Source organism: Monodelphis domestica, chromosome 2, assembly GCF_027887165.1.
Source record: "Monodelphis domestica isolate mMonDom1 chromosome 2, mMonDom1.pri, whole genome shotgun sequence".
Classification (NCBI taxonomy): Eukaryota; Metazoa; Chordata; class Mammalia; order Didelphimorphia; family Didelphidae; genus Monodelphis; species Monodelphis domestica.
The window spans coordinates 374,595,407-374,609,126 of record NC_077228.1 but is presented as its reverse complement, the minus strand read 5'-3'; the positions used below and the strand labels follow the sequence as shown (position 1 = coordinate 374,609,126).

At 51.8% G+C, this 13,720-nt stretch overlaps 1 protein-coding gene across 3 annotated transcripts in view; it reads left to right on the top strand.

The window, feature by feature from the left end:
• The first annotated feature begins 507 nt into the window (after positions 1-507).
• Positions 508-13,720, top strand: part of MICAL1 (microtubule associated monooxygenase, calponin and LIM domain containing 1) — a 28,156-nt gene continuing 14,943 nt past the window's right edge. For 2 of the 3 annotated variants that reach the window (XM_056818659.1, XM_056818657.1), the window contains exons 1-11: positions 508-779; positions 2,622-2,899; positions 3,055-3,262; positions 3,424-3,528; positions 3,611-3,715; positions 3,880-4,035; positions 4,801-4,901; positions 9,724-9,981; positions 12,285-12,400; positions 12,627-12,753; positions 12,904-12,988. In XM_056818659.1, the coding sequence (XP_056674637.1) occupies positions 2,642-2,899; positions 3,055-3,262; positions 3,424-3,528; positions 3,611-3,715; positions 3,880-4,035; positions 4,801-4,901; positions 9,724-9,981; positions 12,285-12,400; positions 12,627-12,753; positions 12,904-12,988 (1,519 nt within the window). In that variant the 5' untranslated portion in view covers positions 508-779; positions 2,622-2,641. Of the gene's footprint in view, positions 780-2,568; positions 2,900-3,054; positions 3,263-3,423; positions 3,529-3,610; positions 3,716-3,879; positions 4,036-4,800; positions 4,902-9,723; positions 9,982-12,284; positions 12,401-12,626; positions 12,754-12,903; positions 12,989-13,720 lie in introns of those variants that run through there. The other variant, XM_056818658.1, reaches the window with a different exon arrangement.

Here is a 13,720-nt window from a genome sequence, read left to right as displayed (position 1 = left end):
CAAGGTTGTTTTAAGTCAAGAAAAATGAATTGCTGATAATTCCTACTTAAACATTTCCAGCTGAAAGGACCTTTGGGAGTGGGGTGGGGAGGGAAAGGAGGCCAAGCTTGGGCGTCGGGGTGCCGGGCCACTCCTTTCCTCCCAATGTCCTTCTTCAATCATCCAAAGCAACAGAATAATATTTGTCCTTCGTACATCACGAGATTAGTGGCGTGGAAAAGTTTCTAACGCCCGAGGTAAGTGTGAGTTATTTCCTCTCTGGGACCGAACACAAATCCCCACCCCAGCCCACCCCCACCCCTCCGGGGATCCGAGCTCACAGCCAGCCTCGGCTTTCTTTCCCTGGCTTCGAGGGCTGCTCCTGTCCGCCCTGGAGTTGGCAGCGCTCGGGGAGAGGCAGGGGGCGGACCTTGGGCCCGGCCTGCCCCCAGCCCTTTCATATGTCATGAGCTGTTAAATACAGTGATAATAAAGGCAACTGCTTCTGGGGGCGGCCCCTCCCTGGGCTAAGATCTAGACGCGAGTCCCAGCCCCACACCCAGCGGTGCTTAGTTGGAAGGTGGCAAGGAGAAGCCCGCAGGGCCGCTCCGCTTGCCAGGCATCCTGCCCTGCTTCCTCCACGCTTCCTCCGCCTTTCCCTTCCCTCTCGGGCCCCACCTCCCCCCCCAACCCCGCCCCGACTCTGCTGCCGGGGCCCCGGCAGGAAGCGGCTTCTTCGCCTGGCCCCTCCCCGGCTGGCCTGCGCCCCTCCATCCCGGCTCTACTGCGCTTCTGCCGCGGTAAGTGCATCAGCGGTTCCAGATGTGTGTGCCTCCCCACCTACCCCCGCCCGTGCCCCCGTCCTTTGGCATCTCCTCTATAAGACAGACCGGGGGGCCCCAGGTGAAGCAGCAAGGCTAGACGGCTCCCGGGACGTGCCTAGCACCAGGGCTGCGCCCAGGAGAACCTTTGGAGAGGTCTCTGAGTCACTGAACCCCCGGGGCGCAGGGCCACGTGAGTGCACATAAACGTGCCCCCTCCCCCTGCCAACTCTGACCCCAGGGCAAAGGGAGGTACCTTTGGACTGTAAGAGGACCCAGAGCCGGGCGCCTTTTCTCAGAGGGCTGAAAGGGGGCCACTTTTTAAGTGTCCCCATCCTAGTTTGGACTTTCTGACTTTTCCCCGAGTTTAGTCTCTTCTCCCGCTTAGTGCCTTCTTGTGCTCCTCCTTGAATCCACTCTTTCTCCATCCTGCCAGCAATCTTTGGCCTCCCTCGCTCTTCTCAGTGATAGCTGGGAGCCCAGCTGTCTGGAGGCAGAAGTACTTTACCCCGTCTTTCTGCTGCCGGCACTGTCACCCACCCTCCCGTTGTGTATCTCTGAGAGGTCTTCCTCGTGGACTTCCTTCTCCAAGTCAATCCTCTCAACTCCTAGAAGGGGCTAGATAGAATCGGGGAGCTTGAAGGAACATAAGAGATTTCATCCAAACTCCTCACTTTACAGATAAGGAAATTTATGCCCAAAGAGTGATGGTGGCACAACCAGGGAGGAATGGTGGTCTCAGCACGGCTCTGCTTCTTTCCTCCATCCCCAGCCATCCTTGGCCTCACTGAGCTTCCCTGCTTAGAAGCTTTTTCCTTCCCAAAGTTACCCCTAGACTTAGCGTGGAGAAATAAAGGAAGGTCTTGTGCTGGGGAGATTTCAAAAGTGAGAGTTCAGAGAAGTACCAGAGCAGAGGAAATGGTGCCAGATAGAAAGAGCAAAGGGCTGACTTACATCTCTGCTCTCCTCTAGGGGCCCTCAGAAGAGCCTTAAGTTAACGGGAGGGAAGTAATGTGACCACAGTATGTCAGAAAACAGTCTCAGGCAGCCGGATGGATGCCCAGTTACAAACTCTCTCTCTCTCTCTCTCTCTATTTCTCTCTCTCTCTCCACTTCCTCTTGGCTGCTAGAATTCTGAGGTGGTTTTAGTGGTTGTAGGGGAAGCCAGATACAGGAAAGAACCTTTTACAGAAGCAATTTGGACCTAACGTCTTTGAGTAGAGCTGGGGCGTCTGTGATGCTGGGATGTCTGAATTCTCTGGAGGAGGGATAAATATGCATTCTTGGACAGTCTTAATGCCTTGGAATTTTCCTTCCCACTCCTTGTCCTTTATCCCTCTTACCGCTATCTCCTCTACCCCGGTGTTTTTACTGTCTTTGAAAATGCAAACATATTTCCCCCAGTCCCTTAATGGAGAAGAACTGAGATCGAACTCTTACACCTTATATTGAAGATTATACTTGTCAGGTCCTTGAGAATCCCTGAGTTGGAGTTCGGATCCTGCAGCTTGGTTGGGGAGTGGGTGTGGAAAACACTAGCAGCCTCTTGTGAGCCTGTACCCAGTGTGCCCAGACTGCTGATTTTTCACTTCCAAATTTGGCATCCCACTTAAAATCACAGGAAACGGAGCTCTGTTTCCAGAGATGGGGAAAGTTGGGAGAGGAGGGGAAAAGGAACTGATGATATTGACTGGCTCCAAGGGGCCAATCAGGGCTGGGATCACTCCTCTGGCCTCCCCTCTCCTCCAATTCGGCTTCTCCCCTCCTCCAGGAACTCTTTTGTGTGTGTGTATGTCTGACCAGTCATTCCTCCTCGCCTAGGTCCCTTCTTGGCTGCCCCCATGGCAGCTGCTGCTTCCCAGAATCCTGCCCATGGACTCTTTGAGAACTTTCTGCAGGCACAGCAGTGCAAGGAGGTGCTCAGCAGCTTCCAAGACCTGTGCATGTGTCTGGGCCTGGAGCCTGGTGGGAGGCTGTCCTTGTATCACAAACTCAAGGCTGAACTCAACTACTGGAATGCCAAGAGCCTGTGGGCCAAGCTGGATAAGCGGGCTTCCCATCCCGTTTATGAGCAGGGGAAGGCCTGTGCCAACACCCAGGTGGGCAGGTAGGGGGTTGGGTGGGGGGCCTGGGGCAGGGCACAGAAGCTGGGAGAGCCTCGGAATTGGGGGGCTGGAAGGGAAAGCTTGGGGTCAGGGTGGGCTCCTGTCCCCATGCGGCTCCCCCCACCTCTCCTTCCATCCCCTCTGGGCAGTGCCTAGTGGTAGGAGCTGGGCCATGTGGACTTCGGACAGCGGTGGAGCTGGCCCTGCTAGGGGCCCGAGTGGTGCTGGTGGAGAAACGCACCAAATTCTCCCGCCACAACGTCCTCCACCTCTGGCCCTTCACTATTCAAGACCTCCGAGGACTCGGGGCTAAGAAGTTCTATGGGCGCTTCTGCACAGGCACCCTGGACCATATCAGTAAGTTCGGAGGGCATGGGGGTCAGTTTGGAGGCTCCTCTCTGCTTGGTTCTGTCGGGGCTGTGCCAGAGGGAGAGTTGGCTCCCCTGTCACCCCTCCATTCACTTGAGTTCCATTTGAAAAGCACCTGTGTGCTCCAACTCCCTGCCTTTGCCCTCCAGGTATTCGGCAGCTCCAGCTGCTCCTGCTGAAGGTGGCATTACTCCTGGGGGTGGAGATTCACTGGGGGGTCTCCTTCACAGGACTCCTGCCCCCATCTCACAAGGGTAAGTGTCTGCGCTGCCCCCTTCCTGGCTCTCCCTATCCCCTCCCTTATTTTTCTCACTTTCATCCTCCCTTGCCCTCCAGGGATTGGCTGGAGAGCAGAGCTCCAGCCCAGCCCCCCTGACCAACTAGCCCAGTACGAATTTGATGTTCTCATCTCTGCCGCTGGCGGTAAATTCATCCCTGAAGGTAACTCCCCTCTGCCAACCCTTCCCAAGCTCCCAGCTCACCCATGGCTGATCCTGAGCTTCCCACATTAGCCCAGCTCCCCACCCCTTACAGGGTTGCCCTTATTTCTTGTCTTTTGCCCACATCTCTTCCCGTCCCTCCCCAATATCTCTACCCACCTCCAGGTTTCTCAGTCAGAGAGATGAGAGGCAAATTGGCCATTGGCATCACGGCAAACTTCGTGAATGGGCGCACGGTGGCTGAAACTCAGGTGCCGGAGATCAGTGGTGTGGCTAGAATCTACAACCAGAGCTTCTTCCAGAGCCTGTTCAAGGCCACAGGTCGGGCCCCCTTCTGTCCATTGGGGTACTCTGCCTGGGCACTTGGTCCATCTCCCTCCTTGCCTTACCTCCACTCTTCCTCCCCTTCCCACTCCCATAGGGCCATGAGTTTACCCCTTTCTCAGTTTTTTTCTCTCTACCTGGGGTCTAGCAATAGTCATTTATTCAAGTAACCCAGAGGATACAGCCCCTAGGCTTGCAATCGGGAAGTCTGAGTTCCAAACCTGCCTCAGACATACACTAACTAGCGTGGACAAGTCACCAGACTTCCCTCAGACTCAGTTTCCTCATCTGAAAAATTGGAGATACTAATAGCACTTTGTTCACAGGGATTTTGTAAAAATCAAGGACTATAAACTATATAAAGCCCTTTGCAAACTTTAAAGTGTTCTATAAATACAGACTATTGCTACTGATATATATATACATATATATATAAATTTATTAATTAATAAATTAAGCCCCTACTATAGACCTAGCATGATCCCTGCTTTTTTGGGACTTGGAATCAGTGATTGTATCTGATCTCTCCTTCTCTAGTCCCTGGTCCTTCCCCCTCGACTGATCTCTCTCTTTTAGACATAAGACCAAGACTTGTATGAGATTAAATAAAAAAGACCACAATAGACAATTTTTCCCAGAGTCTGGTCTCCTTTAAGCCCAAGTGGGAATGAGTTGAGGAGAGAGCTGAAGAGAGGAAGCTCAATCCTGAGACTTCCTCCACTCAGAAATGCTCCTTTTCCTCCTCTTCTCCCCACACCCCAGGCATTGACCTGGAGAACATTGTTTACTACAAGGATGACACCCATTACTTTGTGATGACTGCCAAGAAACAGAGTTTACTTCGGCTGGGAGTGCTTCGTCAGGTAGGAGTAGAGGTGGCAGCCCAGACTGAATGTGGAGGGGAAATGGTGGATTAGGGGAGCTGTGTTTCTGGGAGCTGATGATGGATGGAGCAGAGTGCTGGTACATTGACACACTTGGGTTCTTAGAGGTAGCCTTCCCTAATTGGCCTTGGCTCCCCCTACCACCACCACCACCCCCCCACCTACCCCATTCCCCCAGTTCTCCGGGCTCCTTACATTTCTTTTTCTTTTTAAACTCATCTTTTTTTTTTAATGAGATAGAAATATGGATTAAGATTTGTAAAGCTGTTCATGCTCATTGACCTAGAGATCCTGTTACTAGGGTATGGGTCTAAGGGAATAATTGAGAGGATAGAAAGCTGTATATATATGAAAATATTCATGGAAACTTTGTAATGACAAAATAACAAGAAATAGCACAAATGCAATGAATGGGAGGAGTGGTAGAATAGATTATGATATTTGAATGAAATGGATTATATTATGTTATTGAAGTGACACATATTGGAAATATAAAGAAAATAAGGGAAATATAGGAAGAGAGTAAAAGAGAATAAGAATAATAATACCATTATAACATTTTTAAAAGTAGCCACAAAGTCAAGGGGGAAAAGATATCCAAGTAAAATAAATCCAAAAGGAACTAACTCAAAAACAGAGGATATTCACGTGTTGTTTTTGTTTTTGTTTTTAAGTCTTTACCTTCTGTCTTAGAATTGATGGGTAGATTGGTTCCAAGGCAGAAGAGTAGTAAGGGCCAGGCACTGGGGGTCAAGTGACTTGCTCAGGGCCACACAGCTAGGAAGTATCTCAGTTTAGATTTGAACCTAGCACCTCCCATCTCCAGGCCTGGCTCTCAATCCACTGTGCTACCCCATGTTTCTTAAAAAAAGAAAAAGGAAGAAAGAAAGAAAGAGAGAGAGAGAGAGAGAGAGAGAGAGAGAGAGAGAGAGAGAGAGAGAGAGAGAGAGAGAGAGAGAAAGAGAGAAAGAAAGAGAGAAAGAAAGAAAGAAAGAAAGAAAGAAAGAAAGAAAGAAAGAAAGAAAGAAAGAAAGAAAGAAAGAAAGAAAGAAAGAAAGAAAGAAAGAAAGAAAGAAAGAAAGAAAGAAAGAAAGAAGGGAGGGAGGGAGGGAGGGAGGGAGGGAGGGAGGGAGGGAGGAGGGAGGGAGGGAGGGAGGGAGGGAGGAAAGGAAGGAAGGAAGGAAGGAAGGAAGGAAGGAAGGAAGGAAGGAAGGAAGGAAGGAAGGAAGGAAGGAAGGAAGAAAATCCTTTCTGGTTTTAAATATAAAATATATCAAAAATACTTAATTGATAGCATACAAATTAAAACATTAACATATATCAGAATAATATATTAAATTGATGTATTAAAATATAAAAATTCATTAAATTTTTGATAATAAAAAAACCTTTCTCACTAATAATAGCTAGCATATATATATATATAGTACTTTAAGGTTTGCGGAGCACTTTACAGATAACTTATTTGGTCCACGCTATAAATTTGGGAGGTAAATACCATTATTATCACCCATATTTTTTTATTATTATTTATTTGTTTGTTTGTTTTTTAAACCTTATCTTCCATCTTGGAATCAGTACTATGTATTGGTTCCAAGGCAGAAGAACGGTAAGGGCTAGGCAATGGGGGTCAAGTGACTTGCCCAGAGTCACACAGCTGGGAATTGTCTGAGGCCAGATTTGAACCTTGGACCTCCTGTCTCTGGACCTGACTCTCAATCCACTGAGCCACCCAGCTGCCCCCTATCACCCACATTTTTTTGGGAAAATTTTTATTGAATTAATTAATTTAGAATGTTCTTCCATGGTTACAAGATTCATGTTCTTTCCCTGCCCTTCCCCCAACCCCCCTCCCATAGTTGGTGCACAATGCCACTGGGTTTAACATGTGCCATTGATCAAGACCTAGTTCCATATTATTGATATTTGCACCAGGGTGATCATTTAGAGTCCACATCCCCAATCATATCCCCATCAACCCTTGTGATTGAGCAGTTATTTTTCTTCTGCTATCACCCACATTTTATAATCAATAAACATTTATTAAGCACCTGCTATAGGCCAGATGGGCAACTAGGTGGCACAGTAGATAGAGTGCCAAGCCTAGAATCGGGAAGATTTATCCAGTCTGACCTCAGATACTTACTAGCTGTGTGACCCTGGGTAAGTCACTTAACCCTCTTTGCTTCAGTTTCATCATCACCTGTCAAATGAGTTAGAGTGGAAGTGACAAATCATTCCGGCATCTTTGCCAAGAAAACCCCAAATGGAGTCAGGAAGAGTCAGACACAGCTGAAATGACTGAACAAAAAATATGCCAGGCACTGTATTGAGTGAAAAAAGAAAAGAAAAGAAACGATAGTCTCTGTCTTCAAGGAACTTGGCATCTATTGGGGAAAGAAAACACCCAAATGAAAACTGAAAAGCTGTGGTGGAGGAGAGGGAATGCTGGAGAAGTGGGAGTGAATGGGATGTCTGAGCTGAACTCTCTCCTTGAATGGAGATTTGGAGTTCTGGCTCCAGCCTCTGGAGGGACAGAAGCTAGTGATGAGGCGGAGGCTGAGCAGATCTTTCAGGTCGATGAGATTATCCCATTAGTGACCTTCCTGAAGCCAGCCAGGTGGAGAAGTCAGTGAGAGAAGTCCCCAGGGCAGTCAGGGTGAGAAATGAAGCTATCATTACAGATAAGGAAACTGAGGCAGGGCATTTTTTTTTTTTTTAGTGACTTTTTTTAGTGACTTGCCCCAGGGTATGCTGGGATCTTCCTGACTCCTGCTCTAACACACTATACCCAGGGTGTTAGTCAGCCGCCTTTATTTTTATAATTATGAACTTTGTTGTTATGAAGTTTTTTATTATGAACCTTGTCCTTGTTGAGTCAGTTTCAGTTGCGTCCAACTCTTTGTGACCTCGTTTAGGATTTTCTCTGCAAAGGTACTGGAGTGGTTTGCCATTTCCTCACACAGCTCATTTTACAGAGAAGGAACCTGAGGCAAATGAGGGCTTATGGGACTTTCCAAGGGTTACCCAGCTAATAAGTGCCTGAGGCAGGATTTGTACTCAGATCTTCTTGATTCTGGGCTTGGCACTCTATCCATTGCACCACCAAAGATATTATCTCAATCATCAATAAAAGCCACCATTCCATTATTCCAGAAGTACAAAAATGGTTTGTGTATAAAACTGTGAACTTTTTATGTACATTTTTTTAAAAGTATATATTAAACTTAACAAGGTAGTGGCACAATTGTTCTGTTTAAGTATGCCTATGAAATACTTTTTTGTTTTTGCCTGTGAATTTGTTTCATGGTTCATTGATGAACTTCTCAATTTTTAATTGCCTAAATTATCCTGATGAATAGAAGGAGGCTCCCTTGGTAGCAAATAAATAGAGGCAAACCAAACAGACTGCACCATGCACAGCTCTAAAAAGGAGTGAGTGTGTCATTCCTCTTTGGGAGGGAAGCAAATGGATAGAGCGCTAAACCTGGACTGGGTTCAGATCCTGGCTGTGTGACCTTGGGCAAGTCATTTAACTTCTCTTTGTCTCAGTATCCTCATCTGTAGAATGGGGGTGATAATAATAGCATCTGCCTCCTGGCTGTTGTGAGGATCAGATGACATTATATTTATAGAGCATAGCAGTGTCTGGCATATAGTAAGCGCTACATAGATGTTAGAATCTGCATTCTATCTGGCCCCCCTCTCTTACTTACTTAGAGTAATGAAGGTCCAGATCTTCACTCCACACTATTCTTTGTAAGGAAGCAGCTAGGTGGTACAGGGGTACAGGTACATAGCACACCAAGAAGACTTGAGTCCAAATTCAACCTTAGACACTTACTAGCTGTGTTCCCTGGGCAAGTCACTTAACCTGTTGGCCTCAGTTTCCTCATCTGTAAAATGAACTGGAGAAGGAAATGGCAAACCACTCTGGTATCTTTGCCAAGAAAACCCCAAATGGGAGTCATGGAGAGTTGTTTAGGACTGAGCAATAAAAATTCCTTGTACAGCCCTAATTCCAATGCCTATCATCTAAAAACTGTATTTAAAAATTGCTTGTTCCATTCTCTCCCCTGCCCCCAGCTTCTTTACCAGGAAACATGCTTCATTCTAAAAGTATCTCCGATAGCATTCCGTTTGCAAATGTTTTTGCATGAGATATATTATCTCATTTAATCCTGGGAGGTGCTGTTGTTATATCCATTTTATAGATGTGGAAACTGAGGCTGAGAAATATTAAGTGATTCCCCCCCTACCTGTAACCAGTCAGAATTGGAATTTGGGTCTTTTAAACTCCATCTACCTCGCTGCCTCATGGCTATGATTGGACAGAGTTCGGCTTCCATGACAGCTGCTCCTGTGTGATTTTTAGCAGGTGATAGCACTCCCTCTGGGGTCCCGAGATCGGATAGCAAATGTCTGAAAGCCAGGTGCCCCCCCCCCCCCCCCGGGACAGCAGCTGATGCTGTGAAAAGAGTCTGAGCCTGGGAGCCAGACCCCTGGGTTCACATCCAGCTCTGCCACTTGGTGCAATCCCAGACGCCTCCCTTCAAGTCTCACGATGCTAATTCAGTTCCTTCTGTGCCAGAGAAGTAGGCTGGCCAAGATGCCCTGTGAGATTCCTCCCCCACTTCCTGGCTGTGTGACCCTGGACAAGTCACTGACTCCCACTGCCCAGCCCTTACCGCTCTTCTGCCTAGGAACCATGACACAGGACCGATTCTGAGAGGGAAGGTGAGGGTTTAAAAAAGAATAGATTCCTCCCCAGCTCTCAGATTTAGCTAATCTTCTGGTCTAGGACTTTGCAGATACAGAGCAGCTCCTGGGACGAGACAATATTGCACCGGAAGCCCTACACCGCTTTGCCCGAGCTGCTGCTGACTTTGCCACCCACGGCAAGCTAGGGAACCTGGAGTTTGCCTGTGATGCCCGCGGCCGACCCGACGTGGCTGCCTTCGATTTCACCACCATGACGAGGGCAGAGAGTGCTGCAAGGGTACAAGAAAAACATGGGGCCCGAGTGCTGCTAGAGCTGGTGGGAGATTGCCTGGTGGAGGTGAGGAGGCAAGGAGAGGGCCTCCTGGTGGAGGTGAGGGGGCAAGGGGAGGGCTGCCTGGTGGAGCTGAGAGGGCAAGGGGAGGGCTGCCTAGTGGAGGTGAGGGGGCAAGGGGAGGGCTGCCTGGTGGAGCTGAGAGGGCAAGGGGAGGGCTGCCTAGTGGAGGTGAGAGGGCAAGGGGAGGGCTGCCTGGTGGAGGTGAGGGGGCAAGGGGAGGGCTGCCTGGTGGAGGTGAGAGGGCAAGGGGAGGGCTGCCTAGTGGAGCTGAGGGGGCAAGGGGAGGGCTGCCTGGTGGAGGTGAGAGGGCAAGGGGAGGGCTGCCTGGTGGAGGTGAGAGGGCAAGGGGAGGGCTGCCTAGTGGAGCTGAGGGGGCAAGGGGAGGGCTGCCTGGTGGAGGTGAGGGGGCAAGGGGAGGGCTGCCTAGTGGAGGTGAGAGGGCAAGGGGAGGGCTGCCTGGTGGAGGTGAGGGGGCAAGGGGAGGGCTGCCTAGTGGAGGTGAGAGGGCAAGGGGAGGGCTGCCTGGTGGAGGTGAGGGGGCAAGGGGACGGCTGCCTAGTGGAGGTGAGAGGGCAAGGGGAGGGCTGCCTAGTGGAGGTGAGGGGGCAAGGGGAGGGCTGCCTAGTGGAGGTGAGAGGGCAAGGGGAGGGCTGCCTAGTGGAGGTGAGGGGGCAAGGGGAGGGCTGCCTGGTGGAGGTGAGGGGGCAAGGGGAGGGCTGCCTAGTGGAGGTGAGGGGGCAAGGGGAGGGCTGCCTGGTGGAGCTGAGGGGGCAAGGGGAGGGCTGCCTGGTGGAGGTGAGGGGGCAAGGGGAGGGCTGCCTAGTGGAGGTGAGAGGGCAAGGGGAGGGCTGCCTAGTGGAGGTGAGGGGGCAAGGGGAGGGCTGCCTGGTGGAGGTGAGGGGGCAAGGGGAGGGCTGCCTAGTGGAGGTGAGGGGGCAAGGGGAGGGCTGCCTGGTGGAGGTGAGGGGGCAAGGGGAGGGCTGCCTAGTGGAGGTGAGGGGGCAAGGGGAAGGCTGCCTGGTGGAGCTGAGGGGGCAAGGGGAGGGCTGCCTGGTGGAGGTGAGGGGGCAAGGGGAGGGCTGCCTGGTGGAGCTGAGGGGGCAAGGGGAGGGCTGCCTGGTGGAGGTGAGGGGGCAAGGGGAGGGCTGCCTAGTGGAGGTGAGAGGGCAAGGGGAGGGCTGCCTGGTGGAGGTGAGGGGGCAAGGGGAGGGCTGCCTGGTGGAGGTGAGAGGGCAAGGGGAGGGCTGCCTAGTGGAGCTGAGGGGGCAAGGGGAGGGCTGCCTGGTGGAGGTGAGAGGGCAAGGGGAGGGCTGCCTGGTGGAGGTGAGAGGGCAAGGGGAGGGCTGCCTAGTGGAGCTGAGGGGGCAAGGGGAGGGCTGCCTGGTGGAGGTGAGGGGGCAAGGGGAGGGCTGCCTAGTGGAGGTGAGAGGGCAAGGGGAGGGCTGCCTGGTGGAGGTGAGGGGGCAAGGGGAGGGCTGCCTAGTGGAGGTGAGAGGGCAAGGGGAGGGCTGCCTGGTGGAGGTGAGGGGGCAAGGGGACGGCTGCCTAGTGGAGGTGAGAGGGCAAGGGGAGGGCTGCCTAGTGGAGGTGAGGGGGCAAGGGGAGGGCTGCCTAGTGGAGGTGAGAGGGCAAGGGGAGGGCTGCCTAGTGGAGGTGAGGGGGCAAGGGGAGGGCTGCCTGGTGGAGGTGAGGGGGCAAGGGGAGGGCTGCCTAGTGGAGGTGAGGGGGCAAGGGGAGGGCTGCCTGGTGGAGCTGAGGGGGCAAGGGGAGGGCTGCCTGGTGGAGGTGAGGGGGCAAGGGGAGGGCTGCCTAGTGGAGGTGAGGGGGCAAGGGGAGGGCTGCCTAGTGGAGGTGAGAGGGCAAGGGGAGGGCTGCCTAGTGGAGGTGAGGGGGCAAGGGGAGGGCTGCCTGGTGGAGGTGAGGGGGCAAGGGGAGGGCTGCCTAGTGGAGGTGAGGGGGCAAGGGGAGGGCTGCCTGGTGGAGGTGAGGGGGCAAGGGGAGGGCTGCCTAGTGGAGGTGAGGGGGCAAGGGGAAGGCTGCCTGGTGGAGCTGAGGGGGCAAGGGGAGGGCTGCCTGGTGGAGGTGAGGGGGCAAGGGGAGGGCTGCCTGGTGGAGCTGAGGGGGCAAGGGGAGGGTTGTCTAGTAATGACAGGGAAGGGGAAAAAACACTACATCTGGTTCTTGGGATTTGTCACTCTTTGAACATAGTTTGATGGGTGGAGGGAATGAGGAGGGAATGAATGCTCCATCCACCCACCTAGCCACTGTGTACTCTGTTGTGTCTTGTTGCTTCAATGTTCCTCCAGCCCTTTTGGCCGTTGGGCACTGGAGTGGCACGTGGGTTCTTAGCAGCCTTTGATGCAGCCTGGACTGTGAAGCTGTGGGCAAAGGGTACTCAGCCCCTGGAGGTTCTGGCAGAGAGGTGAGCGCCAGGGCCAAGGACCACCTTAGGGGAGGAGGAGGTGGAGAGGGTCTGACGAAGGAGCTCATAGGGTAGGGGCAATGGGTGCGGAGTTTCCAATGAATGGAGGCTGGTAGGGAGGCAGCAGTGACGATGATGAGGGAAATCCACCAGCCTCCTCCATCTTCATCATTCTGGTCCACCACCTCTTCCCTAACCCATCCTTACACTCCTTTCTTACCTCCAGGGAGAGCCTGTACCAGCTCCTATCACAGACCTCCCCCGAAAACATGCACCGCAACATAACCCAATATACCCTAGACCCAGCTTCTCGCTACCCCAACTTGAACCTCCGTTCTGTGACTCCCCAACAGGTCAGTCATTCTCCCACCCCCCTTTCCTATCACCTTTCAGTCCCCTATTGTAGATCAGCCCGTGTCCAAGATGGACTGAGCTATGGACAAAAAGGGATGGAGTAAAGAAGGATCATTTGAGAATCTGTAATGAGCAGGGTTTACTCCTAGGTACGAGATCTTTATGATGTTGAGGCCAAGGAATTGGAGAGGAGGAGAAGTGACAAGACGGATTCTAGAAAGCTACCCACCCCTGGTGAGTGGGCTCTGCCCCCTCTGTCTACCTCTGGGCAGCTTCTAAAGCCCCATGTTCTTGCCCCTACCTCATCCCTTGTGTGATCCACCCCTATTCCAAAGAATGGTAGGTAGCCCTACAAAACATTGTGGCCCAGATTCCTTGCCCTATCTCTCCTAAGAAACAATCCTTTGGGACAGCTAGGTGTCACGATGGTTAGAGCACCAGGCCTGCAGTTAGGAGAATATGGGTTCAAATTTGGCTTCAGACACTTCCTAGCTGTGTGATCCTGGGCAAGTCACTTGCCTAGCCCTTCCACTCTTCTGCCTTGGAATAATACTTGGTATTGAATCTAAAATGGAAGGTAAGGAAGGAGAGAGAGAATAAGTGGGAAGGAAGGAAGGAAGGAAGGAAGGAAGGAAGGAAGGAAGGAAGGAAGGAAGGAAGGAAGGAAGGAAGGAAGGAAGGAAGGAAGGAAGGAAGGAAGGAAGGAAGGAAGGAAGGAAGGAAGGGCCCCTCTTCCCTCCCCACACACGCATAAATTTCTTTCTTCAAGCCACCTTCCCTCCTTCCTTTTCTTTCCACATCCTGATGCCCTGTGTGCCCATCCAAGTTAATAGTTACCCCTAATAGGGCCCTAAATGAAACCTTTCCTGCCCCTTTTCTTCCCCCATCATCATTGGTAAAGGTTTTAGCCAGTCCAAGTAGCAAAGGCAGACCAAACAGATGGAGATTCTTGCCCTCTTTGTACCT